General features: G+C 37.2%; 1 protein-coding gene across 1 annotated transcript; it reads right to left on the reverse strand.

The window, feature by feature from the left end:
• Positions 1 to 7,870: 7,870 nt before the first annotated feature.
• hscb (HscB mitochondrial iron-sulfur cluster cochaperone) lies at positions 7,871 to 15,479 on the reverse strand. The gene is made up of 6 exons (XM_084414566.1): positions 15,099 to 15,479; positions 14,669 to 14,765; positions 11,611 to 11,700; positions 9,622 to 9,766; positions 9,324 to 9,371; positions 7,871 to 9,203 (listed from the first exon to the last, which is right to left on the reverse strand). The coding sequence occupies exons 1-6, from the start codon at positions 15,416 to 15,418 to the stop codon at positions 9,109 to 9,111; spliced, it is 795 nt and encodes a 264-aa protein (XP_084270692.1). The 5' UTR covers positions 15,419 to 15,479; the 3' UTR covers positions 7,871 to 9,108.
• Between the last annotated feature and the right edge of the window lie 171 nt (positions 15,480 to 15,650).

Raw genomic sequence — 15,650 nt, forward strand, 5'->3', positions numbered from 1 at the left:
TAAAATGTCCATATTCACATCTCAGTTTATCTTAAGTTCATGTACACTCACCTAAAGGATTATTAGGAACACCATACTAATACTGTGTTTGACAAAAGATGCTCTTTTGGGTTGAGATCTGGTGACTGTGGGGGCCATTTTAGTACAGTGAACTCATTGTCATGTTCAAGAAACCAATTTGAAATGATTCGAGCTTTGTGACATGGTGCATTATCCTGCTGGAAGTAGCCATCAGAAGATGGGTACATGGTGGTCATAAAGGGATGGACATGGTCAGAAACAATGCTCAGGTAGGCCGTGGCATTTAAACGATGCCCAATTGGCACTAAGGGGCCAAAAGTGTGCCAAGAAAACATCCCCCACACCATTACACCACCACCACCAGCCTGCACAGTGGTAACAAGGCATGATGGATCCATGTTCTCATTCTGTTTACGCCAAATTCTGACTCTACCATCTGAATGTCTCAACAGAAATCGAGACTCATCAGACCAGGCAACATTTTTCCAGTCTTCAACTGTCCAATTTTGGTGAGCTCGTGCAAATTGTAGCCTCTTTTTCCTATTTGTAGTGGAGATGAGTGGTACCCGGTGGGGTCTTCTGCTGTTGTAGCCCATCCGCCTCAAGGTTGTGCGTGTTGTGGCTTCACAAATGCTTTGCTGCATACCTCGGTTGTAACGAGTGGTTATTTCAGTCAAAGTTGCTCTTCTATCAGCTTGAATCAGTCGGCCCATTCTCCTCTGACCTCTAGCATCAACAAGGCATTTTCGCCCACAGGACTGCCGCATACTGGATGTTTTTCCCTTTTCACACCATTCTTTGTAAACCCTAGAAATGGTTGTGCGTGAAAATCCCAGTAACTGAGCAGATTGTGAAATACTCAGACCGGCCCGTCTGGCACCAACAACCATGCCACGCTCAAAATTGCTTAAATCACCTTTCTTTCCCATTCTGACATTCAGTTTGGAGTTCAGGAGATTGTCTTGACCAGGACCACACCCCTAAATGCATTGAAGCAACTGCCATGTGATTGGTTGATTAGATAATTGCATTAATGAGAAATTGAACAGGTGTTCCTAATAATCCTTTAGGTGAGTGTACAATGTGTATAAGTGTATCAACTCTACTTAAAAAAGTCCCATCAATCAATCAATCAATCAATCAATCAATCTCTCTCTCTCACTCTCTCTGAAGTGGCACCTGGAGCTTCCCATTTACAGGACATATTTCATCACTGTACTGTAGTGACACTTCCACGACACTAATCGGCACAATGCCAAATTATAATTATTTTTGTGTTTCACTCTTTTTAATTCATTTATGAAGCCACTGTAAATTTTATTGTTACATATTATATGGTTATATTGCAATGCTATTACATTTTGTTAAGGGAATTGGCTTATTTCGTTGTAAATAAATCATGATCATAATTGCTATCATAATTTGACATTACATGGTTAGAGAATTGGACTGACTTCTGTTAGCTGTTATTGAGAGACATTAGTGGATCAACTTCTGTTTGCCGTTTTAAGCAAAAGACAACTTGAGAATCACACCTGTTGAAGAAATAGTGTAAATATCAATATATAAATAAAAAACTACTTGTCTATCTATAATGTATCATTAAAATATCAAATTGTTTGATCCAAAGAAGTAATGAAGTCATGTGGTTTTGGAACGGCATGAGAGTGAGTAAATTAAACCATTTTAGGTGAACTAACCCTTTAATTAATTCAGTCGTCAAACACTGACTGTGCGAACGCAGCCAATAAGATGGCAGGAAATACCTATAGGATCTATATATCTTCACATTGTTGAGATGAAGGATGAAATTTGGTAGACTGGCTTATTCACAAGCAAGCATGTCTTGCGTTTATTCTTTTTTTTTTCCTCCCTGGTAGCGCTCCATAAGCAAGCAGTAATCCGATATGATTTTTGCATTTACAAATGAGACATGTTGTGTCCAGGTAAGTAATTGGCAGGCTTCTTAATGACGCATGTTCTTGAAGAGATTACACACTGTTGGAGGACTCAATTGGAATGTCAAATAGGAAACGACGCTCCCTGAGTCACGGAGTCTACAAGAACTAACCTTTCCACCCACCGGCTCTCTAACCCCCGCTGCAGTGTTCAGCCAGACGCTGCTTAAGCAACATTTGCCCTGAAATCCTCATTTCAAAAGCTCAGAGATGTGCCGCAGTGACGCGAGCGAGCAGCAGGAATATTATTCACAAAGACTGAGCAGCTCTGAGCTTCCTATATTTCTCAGCTTGAACAATTCTGGTTGTGATTGTATTTCAATTTTAAAGACAAAAAAAGAAATCTCTCATGAGATGACGCTGAACGTGGGAACTGAAGTATTTTGAAGGTAATGAGTGCAACAGCATTCAGACTATTTAAAACAGTATTGATAGTATTCTATTCTATAAACATACATACAAAATTTTCCCTTTTATATATATATATAGACATTTATTTATTTATTTTTCAATAGGGATCATTAGATTCTCATTACAGTAAGACATTATTTTAATAAAACAACTTTATTTATTGTTTTGTTTTGTTTTTAAATAGGGATTGTCATTAGATTCTCATTAATATAATACAGCATTTTTTAAGGTAAAATCTTTTTTTTCTATAATTCTGTAATTTTAAATAAGCCTTACGGCAATACAAAAATAAATCCACTTTACTATCTAAATAATATATTTGTTTTGTTTTTAAAATTTTAGTTATGAGAAAATATATATGCATGTATGCATAACTGTTTTTAAAAAATAATCTTTCAAAAACACACACAAAATTATTTATTAATGCAAAATGTAGTTTCTGGAGCACAATGAGACCTGGACATGTTTTCACCAGATATTGTGGGATTTACCCTAATATGCAAAGCGAAAGATCACAAGTGAGTCATATGTTGTTGTTTATCTATACGTTAATCTCGATTCAATCAGTTCTGGGAAGGATTAAAATAGCAGATCTGCATGCAGTATTAATGACTTAATGAAGAGCATCAAACAGCATGAGTTAAACACTGCTGAGGGTAAATATCTCATTAGCATTTGTAAGGTTACAAGGAAGGTCCTTTATAGATGAGTAATCGTGTAAAGGGTCGGTGCATATACTCTATTTGAACACTGCACACACAAACAATCCATGATGATCATGCTTTACAATCTAAGCTCGTATCTGCTTGTCTGAAACCGGTATATTTGGGTTATGCACTTTAGAGAACACAGTGATGATGGAGCCATACACACGGCTCAAATCACAACAAAAGAACTCGATCAAAAGTGGCACTGAAAGCTAACAATGATATATGAGCATGCCCAGAGGGAATACACACACTTTTTCACATTTTCTGCACTGATTAAGGGAGAAAATCTGGGGAATGGATTTAGATATGGTAAAATGTGTTAAACAGTCCTTTGAGTAATACTCTCTTAGGTCAGAAACATCAATGCAGTGCACTGGTCCAACTGTGCTGCATTCTGAAAGGCCCCGATATACTCACGGCGAAGATCTTTTCCGTTCATCGCTTTGGGGTAAAAAGAAGCTCAAAATATGTGAGCAGCGAAATATTGATACTATTAGCGAACATCCTGATGCCAGCCACGCTACTGAGAGTGGCGTTTAGATATGTATATGAACGGAAAAAAAATTGCCATCAGTGTATGTAAATTTCGCCGAGGTCACTTTTTCAAACCAATAACAAAGGCGTAGCTTAATGACACCATGAATGAGCGTGGAATCATGGGAGTTGTAGTCTTCACCTCCACAGCTGATGGAAAGCAATTCGACGGGACTTCATATTCATGGATGAGCTGTTGTATTAAAGGTCCCATATTGTACACCTTTCTGAAGTTTTATTTTAGGTTTTGATGTCCTTAAGAATATATATTTGCGGTATAAGTACCAAAAACCATCTCAATATAATTGTACAGCTCCTTTCTCAGGAGCTCTGCCAAGAACAGGTGGATTTAGGCCTGTCTACTTAATATTCATGAGCCTCTCTTCTGATTGGCCTGTTGTTTTCTGAGTGACCCAACATTGGTAGGGGTGGTGACTGAAGGCATCTGACATCACATTTATACGGAAGACACAACGGCTTGTGAAATGGCACAGCTTTTTATGCAGGCTGTGTGCATTTGTCTGTGGATCAACTGTTTAAGCCCCTAGACCTCTGTTATCATGAAAAAAGCCAGGTAATTTCAGTTTTGACAATATGGGACCTAAGTCTAATAAGTTTTATTTATGTTACTGTTATGAAGCAAGGCAGGGCCGAGAGCTCGGGACATTTTTGATTTTCATTATGCTGATATGCCGCAGTCATCCATGTTTATGCATATTTGATGATTAAAGGTGAACTAAGTAACTTTTTTACCTTAACTGAACAGCTTCGGAGTCATTGGAATGGTTATATTACTTATTTCGGGTTGAATGGTGGTCGTTTCGCACCCCCCTGGTGCCCGTGAGCGGAAAATCCGCACTTGCAACTTTGAGCCGGCGCGTCAGGAAGTATCGCATGATATCAGGTCTCGCGATGTAAACAATTGCTTTACGGCCAAAAGAAATCTGCTAAAATGCTGTCATTATTACGCTCCCTCATGCTGTTCGAACCCGAATGAAGAAGACGTTTTAAAGAATGTCCCATCTGCTTTGATGTCGTTGATCTACTAGCCTCTGGTGTCTGAGAATCGCCAACGAGTTTTTACAACAGTGTTGTCAAATATCTATTCCGAAGCTGTGGGGGGAGCTCTAGAGAGAAACCTGCGAGCAAAAAGCGAGAATACAGCAAAGAAATCCCGAAACTACTGAGCCCCGCTTTAAGTTACGATTCAGTTGTTTAACGTCTGCCTCCTTCGTCCCTGAACTTGAAATTTGTTACAGTTACGTTTGATCACTTAAATTCACATTATTTTATTTCATTCTAATGAACTAGCCACAAGGGCTGAATTAGGTCACTTTATCTGACAAATTAAAATTGTGGGGTAACGCAGCGCTGTTTTACTTGGTCAAAACAATACGTTTGAGTGTGTTGTAAATTGTCGGCGGCTGGTATGAGACACGTCTTGTTTTACTTTAAAGTAAAAAGTAGCCTATTCTCGTCGCTTGATAAACTTAAGGTTGAGCCACTGTAGCCACTTGGATTATTTTAACGATGTTTTTACTAACTTTTCTGGACACAGACAGCTCGCAGATTTCATCAAAAATATCTTAATTTGTGTTCCGAAGATGAACGAAAGTCTTACGGGGTTGGAACAACATGAGGGTGAGTAATTACTGACAGAATTTTCATTTTTGGGTGAACTAACCCTTTAATCTTATTTGTTGACAGTGGAGTAAAGACACTTCACCTTTAACAACATTTAAACTTAAATGTAAGTTTAACTTGTTTTTCTCTTCCCTCCCCACCATCCATTTTTCACAAGTCCTTTTTTCTTTTCAAACTAATTTCAAAGACAACGTGAAGACAGCAGTGGCTTCAGAACTGGTCGATCATGTTTTGCCGTTAATTCGTCAGGGCTGGAGATGCCTTTCGATTACGGGATGAATAATAATCAGATTGCCACATTTCCTCCCTCTTCTCTTTCTCTCTGTCTGTGGTTTAATTCACAAGTATTAAGGAAACAGCGTCTCCTGCGTGGAAGACGTAGAATCGTGACACTGTGGTTTTTGACTTAATAAACAAGTGAGTCAAGTCCTGTTTTCAGCGGGACATCCACAGGGCAATGCTCCAGTGGTGTTACACGGGCTTAAACTAAAGATTAAATGCAAAATGGCATGTCTAAGCTGTTTTTCTAACCGCCAATGAATTTTCTGTCCTTGTTTTTGCCTGTGAGTTGATGATGCAGCTGGACTTTCACTTTAAATTATGATCATTTCTACAGTACCAGCTTTAAAAAAAAAAACGCAAAGTCACCGTGATCTTTGTTTATACGGCCTTCATTTTTAACACCAAAAAACATTGATTAGTTCTTGCATTTGCAAATGATCATGTCACTTTGGTGGTTGCCAAGGCATTTCTTTGCAGTTGCTAAGGAGTTCTGACTAGTTACTAGGTGGCACCTATATTAAAGTCATAATAGCTTATTCCTGAGCCTTTGTCTCTAGACTTTAAAAAACAGAAAGAAAAAAAAAGGAAATTCACTGTAAAAAATATATATATGGTGACAATGCTTCAGGTATTGCAAGATGGCATATTGGTGCCTACATATTTAAAAACGTATAACCATTTATTTTATTAAATGATCAAATGTTAATATAATGTACTTGATCTACCAAAATCTACTTTTTACCTTAAAATACGGACAACCACCATAATAAGAAAGCCACATAAATCATAGTTCATCAGAGGCCATAAAACATGGGCGATACTTTCATGACGCTAAAATAATGCAATAAACATTAAATTAACAGAAAAAAAAATAAATAATAATGTAACAGAAAATGTAACACAAAACACCCTAAAGTGCATTACTTTACAAAAATAATAAGTAAATAAATTACGCTCTGGTAAATCATTATTATGACAAGATTAAAAAAGATAAAATGATGACATAAGTAGAAATTATGACTTAAAAAAAATCAAAATTATGACTTAAATCAAAATTATGATATTAAAAAGACAAATTTATGATATACTAAATAGGATTTATGACTTAAAGTTTAAATTATGAGAGAAAATCAAAATCGACATTGACTTTTTATCTCATAATTTAAACTTTAAGTCATAAATCCTATTTAGTATGTCATAAATTTGTCTTTTTAATATCATAATTTGGATTTAAGTCATAATTAAGATTTTTTTTAAAGTCATAATTTCTACTTAGTATGTCATAATTTTATCTTTTTTAATCTTGTCATAATAATGATTTACCAGAACGTGATTTATTTACTTATTATTTTTGTAAAGTAATGCACTTTAGGGTGTTTTGTGTTACATTTTCTGTTACATTATTATTATTTTTTATAATTTAGCATTTTTATCTCATAATTATGATATTTGTATTTTTTTCTTATGTGGCGGAAATGGCCTTCCATACATATCTGATGCGTCACATAAGGACTTCTGGGAATGTTCCTTTACGTTTTTTTAACTGTAAATTATATGGTAATTCATTCGTTTTTTAGGCTACTTGCAAAAACCATACATTTGATAGTATTTTTCCATAAAACTACATACTATAATGCAATGTTAAACCATTTACAGTGTAAGGTGGATTTTTTCTGTAAGGTTTTCGGTAATGCTGCATTTCTACAGTGTTTTTCTGTAAAAAAATTAAATAAAATGGGTTCAGCCCCTTCTTAAGTTTAAGTCTGTGGGATTTCTTTCAGCCATTTTGTGAAGTTTGTGAAGTACAATCACTGAGAAACTCAGAAATGTATTTCTCAACAAGCCACATGATTTGAGGTATCATTCATGTCCATACCATAAAACCCTAAGTGTGAGCGACAGTGTGTATCTTAGAGAACACAACTAATGAAATGTACAATTATTGATCAGTGAAGGGAAAAAAGCACAAAATGGAAGATTTGTAACTAGTTTTCAATCTTAAGGGAACTAAAAACCATGCATTCTATACATATTTAATTCAAAGTGTTGGAATACACTAATTTCAAATCTACTCAAGCGATACTCTTCATCACAAGAGAAATATGCATGCTTAAGAACAAGCATTTCATAAACACAATTTACACCCTTTGTGAGTTTTTCTGCCTACCTACATTCTCGATAGTGAGGTGACATGCTTCCCCCTGCAGCTCAAAAGAGGCATCTTCAGTTCTAGAAATCACACCTTGATTCTCCCTCCCTGATGCTGCCTTTCACATAAACACACACATTCATAAATCCTGGATCGATAAGTGTGTTAGGATGTAATTTAATTCATTCCACATCATAAGCGACTGTACAAACTGGCGCAATAAAGAAATTCTGTCGAAGCGCTATCTAATAAGAGACTGATGTCAGACTGTGTCCAGACTAATGTCATCATCTAGCACAAATCCAGCTCCGATTACAATTTAATGAATCAGCCCACATTAGAGAGAAATAAGACGCATTTATCATAAAGCGCACCGCAGAGATTGCAAGTCTAGAAAGTAGCATTAAAGATTCAAACAGGGATTGAGCTTAATTAATCTTGTTGTCTTGCACAGTTTTGTTTTAGAACTGTAGTGGTTTCATCATTTTGTGGGTTTCCTGTTTCCTCGCTTCTCCCAAAAGACCAGATCCAAATAAGAGTGGCATCAGCCAATCGCAGTTTGACGCTGAAAGCAGAAGTATTATCTGGGGAAAGTTGCACTTTCTTTATGGAACATTTCTAAGAGAATGTTTGCAAGTAATGCAAGCATCGCCATCACTATTACACACACTTAAGCCCTGTTTACACCTGGTATTAAGGTGCGTTTTGGTTGATAGGATCACAAGTAGACGAGGGAGACACATTCCCGTTTACGCCTGGTGTTTTAATCCATCTCTGATGGCTGCAAGATCATGCCGAACGTTGTGAGTGCGTGTTAGAAATCAGGAACGGTGAGAGAACATTGTGCTTGGTATGTTTTTCGTCTGCAAAAAAAGACTTGGGTCTCCAGCCGACAAAGTTTAAATCCCGTCTGGCTAGCGCTCTTCCCATAATGTTTACGCATTAGGTCAGTAGGTGGAGAGTAGACGGTCTTTTGTGGCTGTTCGAACACATTCGACCACGTGAGCGTTTAACACTACGAAAGCAATCCGGACGAATGCATTTTCGACTACCTCTGGAAGTGGTGGAAAGTGGACAAGCTCAAAGCGTTTTAGACCCCGTTTACGCCTTTATTCAGCATCGGCCACTTGTGATCCGATCGACCAAAATGCATCTTAATACCAGGTGTAAACAGGGCCATAGGGTTGGGATTTACCCAAAGTAGGCTACTAAAATATGTGTTACGGACCAGGGTTATTATTGTCGCTAACACAAAAAAGCTTTTGACAGAAGATTAAAATAAATGTACTTTATTCAGTAACCAACAATAATCCAACAATTTGTACTAATAACAATAAATATTACTATAAAAACTTCAGAGTACAAGCGTGAAATCTCTCACTGAGATGTGATGTGTCCCTCAGCAAACCTCAGTAATTCTGTCTTTTACCTTTTCCTCTATATTCGTGAAGTACTTCATTTGGGCTAAAAGCCCTTTGGCGGTCAGCAGATCCCCTGAGAAAAAGAGGCTCGTGAGGCAAACACAAAAACAGCTATTTTCCACTCGCATGCACTGTATTTCTGTCAAATTTGTGTCAAATCTGGGAGGTCATGAAGAGAAAGAGTGAAAAATACCTTTGTTTAGGGATGAATTCATCTGTTCAATCAAGCCTTTCAGTTTCTCTGGTGAAAAGAAGTAAAACACAGTATAAAAACAGCAGAAGTGCTACCATCCTTTCACAAATAAGTCCGACAACCACAATGTTTAAGCAGTGAAATCACAAACATAAAACCACAGAACCTTGAACTTCCTGATGGAATGAATCTAGGGCAGCAAACGGTCACATAAACAAGCTGCGAGTGACACGAGTGGGCGCAGAGCAACATTTCAACAGTCATTTCCGGCCGGAGCTTTTCTTTCTGGCCTACACACCTCGCACCGACTGCCCGATAGCATGGACCTCGTCTTGGCTCCGCGTCTCTGCGAGGCTCTCGTTAATCTCCATGACCTCCAGGAGAAACTGGGGGTCCGCGGTGGCGTCCGTACCCTCCTCCAGCAAAACCCCTTGCAGCTCCAGCTGGAGCAGAACATGCAGGTTACAGAGGGTAGAGCGCTACTCAAACAGCACTACGGCCTCTTGGCAGAAGTCATAACAGACCACAATATAAGATTCAATAGTCATAGAAACTGCCAGATACATAGGGCGCATGGTTTTCCAGATAGCATGATAAACTGAATTCACTTTTCTGTGCATGTCAAAGTGTAAAAATATAGAAAATGGCAACTGTTTATATACGAAGTGGTCACAAAATGTATGTGGGTTAGTTGGGACACTCACCCTCGTGTCGTTCCAAACCCGTGAGACTTTCATGTATCTCGAAACACAAATTAAGGTATTTTTAATGAAATCTGAGAGATTTCTATCCCTCCATTGAAACTCTATTCACCCAAAATTCGAATGGCATTCTTAAAATTGAATCCATATTGCGGTTTAATCCAAGTCTTCTGAAGAGACATGATTGCTTTATGTAATGAACAGATTTACTTTAGGCTTTGATACACATTTAAACATTGATTAGCAAACATACATAGGCTGCATCTAAAATAGCATACTCTCTTGAGTAGGTGCTTATTTTGAATAAGTAATTACTTCACGACCGCTAAAATGTGCGTAGAATGAATATAATCTGGATGTACTGCATCCGTCATGCTGTCATTATCATGTGACCTACCAGCATCGGTCACGTCACTTTACTGTGATTCACCGTACATTCACATATCCTCTCCCGTGGCCTCATGGGATAGTAAAGTGTCCATCGTATGCACTTTACGTATCATATACTTCAGAATCTCAATGGAAGAAGTAGGTCATCTGGGTACTTTTTGCCTGCTGTTTAATAATGAGTACAGTGAATTCGAACATACTACTTTTGTCACACACTGTTTTTCACCTACTATACAGTAGGGAAGTGTGTGATTTCGGATACAGATGTAAAGCACTTAAAGGTATAGTGGAGGATTTTCTTTTTCCGGGTGGATCATCAAGACTATTGGTCCTCCTACTTGTCAATCATTCTGGTGATATGTTTACGTAAGGCCGTCGTACAGTACGTGCTCGTCCCTAGGTAGTTTTCACTTTCTGCGCATGCGCACTTTCAGGTGTATATGTGTGGTGAGCTACGGTTTCAGCCATTCATTTAAGCATTGATTTTACAGCCCTACTGAGTGACACGTGAGAATGAACCTCATTGGTTCTCACACATAGGGCAAGCAGGCTTTAGCTTCTGTTTACCATATTTGAGTGCTGTTCATCATATAAAGTGATCATGTCTTTTCAGAAGACTTGGATTAAATGGTTTGATTCAAATGGATTTCTTTTGTGATCTCTTTATGAACCGTCAGAGTTTTGGGTGAATCGACTCTCGATGGAGGGGCAGAAATCTCTCAGATTTCTTAAAAAATATATTCATTTGTGTTCCGAAGATGAATAAAAGTCTTATGGGTGATTTTTTTTTAAATATTATTGTATTTGATTCTAATATATCAAATACAAGTAGGAAATATAATTTGCTCTGCAGGAGCTTTTCTCTCAACCACACTTTTGCTTATCATTTTGTGCAAAAAATGATATAGATTATACATCAAATTATATAGATAATATATTATATATATATAAATGATTCACAAATATTTAAGTGTCACAATATATTCATACTGAACAGTATATCCACTGTTTGATCAATTAAAAACAAATCTTTAAGTGAAATACTTTATTTGAAAAGTATGCTTGGGTATTTCTTATAAAATGTGCATACTAGATTCAATTGAAGCGTAGCTTATGTGTCCAAAAAATTTTTGGGCCAGTGTATACGACCTACGGATGCCATAAACACAACGAATATTTACTAAACAAATAATTACCATGTAGACGGCCCGACTCAGAGGTTTCTGCAGCGTTCTGTAGGCTTTGTTCACCAGTGCTGATTGTTCTTCTGAATATTCCTGCTCTTTCTGTAAATGGGATCAGACCACAAAGTCATTCCAAATTAAATGTTGTAAATGTCGTATTTGTCAAAAATTGACGTATTCCATTCTTCTTACGAGCTACAAAAACAATTTCAACAGCCCCTAAAGGCACAAATACACAAAGCTCCAAAGTATAAAGCAAATTTTGTGATCAAGAATATTGTGATTTTATGGAGTAACAAAGGAAGTGTGGTACAATAAAAAATACTTATACTCATATTGTGATACTCAGCCCAAGTTTTCTAACTTTTCCAAGCGTTATATAATTATGTGCTATCGTCACATTCATTTTAAGATATCATGACATGTTCTTTTGTTTGTGGTAAGGATTTCCTCTTGGGAATGAGGAGAATTGTCAAAAAGCGAAACCCCAGCAATGCTGATAATTGTGTGGGTTTTTTTCCCTGAAGGATCTCGCTGTGTGGGCAGATGCTGAGGGTCTGAGCTGCGATGGGATTCGTCAGGTGAAATACGAGGTGAGAAACGAAATGACTTGCAGATGAGAAACATTTTCAGCTGTCAAGAGTTGCCAAAGCCTGGAGAATCCACATCCGGCTTGCTGTTGCTGTCAGGAGACCCAAATGGACACGCAAAGCATGAACCAATCACTAAAAAAACTGTCTGCTGCCTTATCTTATATCTGAGAAAAATAGACCTGGACATTGGTTACAGAGTGGGATAGTAAAGTTTCTAAAGACAAGGGTTAGAAGGTGAATCTCACATGTTCATCATTGTGGTTATCATTAATTTCTGCTAATTTAAATTAAAAAAAATTGAGAATCACCATTGACAACAACTCATTTATATGTCTGATATATCTGTGTGTTTATCCTAATATGCTGATTTGATGCTCAAGAAACATTTCTTATTATTATCAATGTTGAAAACAGTTGCTGCTTAATATTTTTGTGGAAACTGTGATATGGTTTTCAGGGTTAAAAAGAAAGTTTTTTTCTAGTTGAAATGGAAATCTTTTGTAACATTTCCTAAATTTTTACTGTCACTTTTAATCAATTAAATTTTTGTCTTCCTAAATAAAAGTATTAATTTCTTTCAAGAAAGAAAGAAAGAAAAAACTTGAACGAGTGTATGTATATATATATATATATATGTATATGTATATATATATATATATGTGTGTGTATATATATATATATATATGTGTGTGTATATATATATATATATATATATATGTGTGTGTGTATATATATATATATATATATATATACACACATGTGCACACATATAGATGAGCCAAAACATTATGATGATAATAATAATACATCTCTGGACATAACACCAGTCACAGGTGACGTTGATCATCTCCTAATAAGGCCACATATTAAGGTCTGGGTAGATTACATGGTGAGCAAACAATCCGTTCTCGTAAACAACGTGTTAGATGCAGGAATAAAGATCTGAGCGACTTTGACAGGGGCCAAATTGTTATGTGAAGGCGACTGGGTCAGAGTATCTCTGAAACAGCAAGGCTTGTGTGTTGCTCCTGGTCAGCAGTGGTGAGAATTTACCAACAGTGCTCCAAGAGGGACAAACCACAAACCGGCGACAGGGTGTTGGGCGGCCAGGGGTCATCGGTGCACGAGTGCAACGAAGACTAGCCCGTTTGGTCTGAGCCAACAGAAGGTTTACTGTGGCAGAAGTCACACATAATTTTAACGGGACGATGCATCACAACATCAATGCATAATATAGAAATTTGACACAGGCCACCTACCTAAACATTGTTGCAGACCAGGTACACCCTTCATGACAATGGTGTTCCCTGATGGAAGTGGGCTCTTTCATCAGGATAACACGCTCTGCCACACTGCACACATTGTTCAGGAATGGTTTGAGGAAGAGTTCAAGGTGTTGCCCTAATTTCCCCAGATCTCAATCCAATTGAGCATCTGTGGGATGTGCTGGACCAACAAGTTCGATCCACGGCTGCTTCACTTTAAAACCTACAGGACTTGAAGGATCTGCTGCAAACATCTTGGTGCCAGAAACCACAGGACACCTTCAGAGGTCTTGTAGAGTCCAGACCTCTGTTTTGGCAGCACGCAGAGGAATCAACAGAATATTAGGCAGGAGATCATAATGTTTTGGCTCATCAGTGTATAAATACATAGTATAAATAAATCGTATAAATAAATATTTTTTGTTTGAAATATTCAATAGGAAAAAAAGTACAAAAAAACAGAACAATAAAAAGAAATACTGCTCTTAAAAGATTAAATCTTTTCTATAGGTGGTTTTCCAAAGTTACAAGCCACTCAGCATTTTCACTGGCCATGATTTTGACATCGATACAATGGAAAAAAACTGACATATAAGTATTTTTAATATTATCTCATAATTTGGCAGCAGGTATATTAGGCTGCTGTCACTTTAAGACCTGACACACAGATCCATTATACAGTTGCACATGCGTTCTATTTCTCAACTGTTTACATTCACTTAAAACATAACGGACTGTGTTTACTTGGCATACTTGCCAAGACCCGCATTTGACATTATTGTGTGTGTATTTGACTGTTTAAGCGCAATAAGAAACGAAAAAAATAACTTTTAGTACTGAGAGCCGGCTTTATGTGCTGCACTTTGGGAGTGAGCCCTGTAACACCGACAATATTCATCCGGAGCAAATGAAACGAGTGAGTGAGGGGAGGCAGGTTTGTGTGTAACTCGCTCTCGGAAAGATGAGAAAGAAAGCCCAGCTGGTATCATGTATCTGTTTGGTGGAAAATAAGCGTTTCAGATATTTCAGTATTGATATCGAAAAATCTATATTTCTGACAACACTTTTGCACTTAGTTTATTATTTCAGATGCCTTTTTAAAAGACTACAATTGAAAACTGTATATATTATATATAAAATTCAACCCGCCAAAGTGTCTAGTAGGAGTGACTGTGTTACACGCCATGTCAAGCCCTGAATATAGTCCATTACCAATGATTTCTGGCCGAAGTTGTCAGGATGGAGAGATCTTTGCAGCTCCAAGTATCTTTTCTGAAGTTTGTGGGTGTCCAAAGAAAATGTTTGTTCACTGAGAAAAGACAAATATGTTCAGTTACATATATGTCAGGATGTGAACTATAATGAAGTTGAAATACAATGACATTTGAAATCTAGTCTAAAGCTCTGAAACCAAAATCTGTATCTGTACAGTTCTGAATCAGTGTAATTATCAACTACTACATCATATGCAGTACATTATATGACAACAATGTTATGGATTTTGAGGAATGAAAGTAAATAAAGAAAGCAACTTTTTAGAAGTTCAGAGCCAAGAAGACAGAATAAGCAACAATGACTCCATAAGTGATGCATTCATTACTATAACAAAAATCTGTAGAAACTAAATCACAAGTGAACTCACATATTCAAAATGTCAAAATAATTAGTCTTGTCATCAGCAGGTTGGATCGCATTACAGGAGGAACAGAAAAATAATGCAGCTGAAGATCCGCAGTTCCAACAGAGTCTGTTGAGTGTAACAGTGCTGAATGATTTCAGATTCAAGTGTCCTTTAACTGCATTCCAGTGTTTAACGTCTTTACTGTAAGAGTCGGTCGCTCTTACTGGAGCAAAACACGACTGTAAGACAATGTTAAGACGTTGTGCGTCTGATATACATTTGTGTGCGTGATTAAATCCGAAAGATGTTGACAGAAATCGGAGCCTGTATAGAGTTATCATGGTTAAACCACAGAGAGCAAACGGGCGAATACATAAGATTGTGCTAACGTTACTTCCTGTCATGAACAGCAATAATTTGTCAAAATAAAAGTTTGTACTTTTAAAACGCTTCGTCTTCATTTATGTGACTTTGTTGTATTATATGATTTTTTTTGTAGTTATCTGTGAGAGATGACTGTAATTGCTAGGATGAGACAGTATCTGAGATGAGTCATTTTATGACAAGATAAAA

This window comes from Rutilus rutilus (genome assembly GCF_951802725.1).
Source record: "Rutilus rutilus genome assembly, chromosome: 7".
In the NCBI taxonomy this organism is placed as follows: domain Eukaryota; kingdom Metazoa; phylum Chordata; class Actinopteri; order Cypriniformes; family Leuciscidae; genus Rutilus; species Rutilus rutilus.

Coding starts and splice junctions, on each gene's coding strand:
- hscb (XM_084414566.1), bottom strand. CDS start 15,418: ATGATAACTCTATACAGGCTCCGATTTCTGTCAACATCTTTCGGATTT. Junction 11,701..14,668: donor ACTTCGGCCAGAAATCATTG/GTAATGGACTAT, acceptor TCCCATTTACAG/AAAGAGCAGGAATATTCAGA. Junction 9,767..11,610: donor TGAGTCGGGCCGTCTACATG/GTAATTATTTGT, acceptor GTTCTGCTCCAG/CTGGAGCTGCAAGGGGTTTT.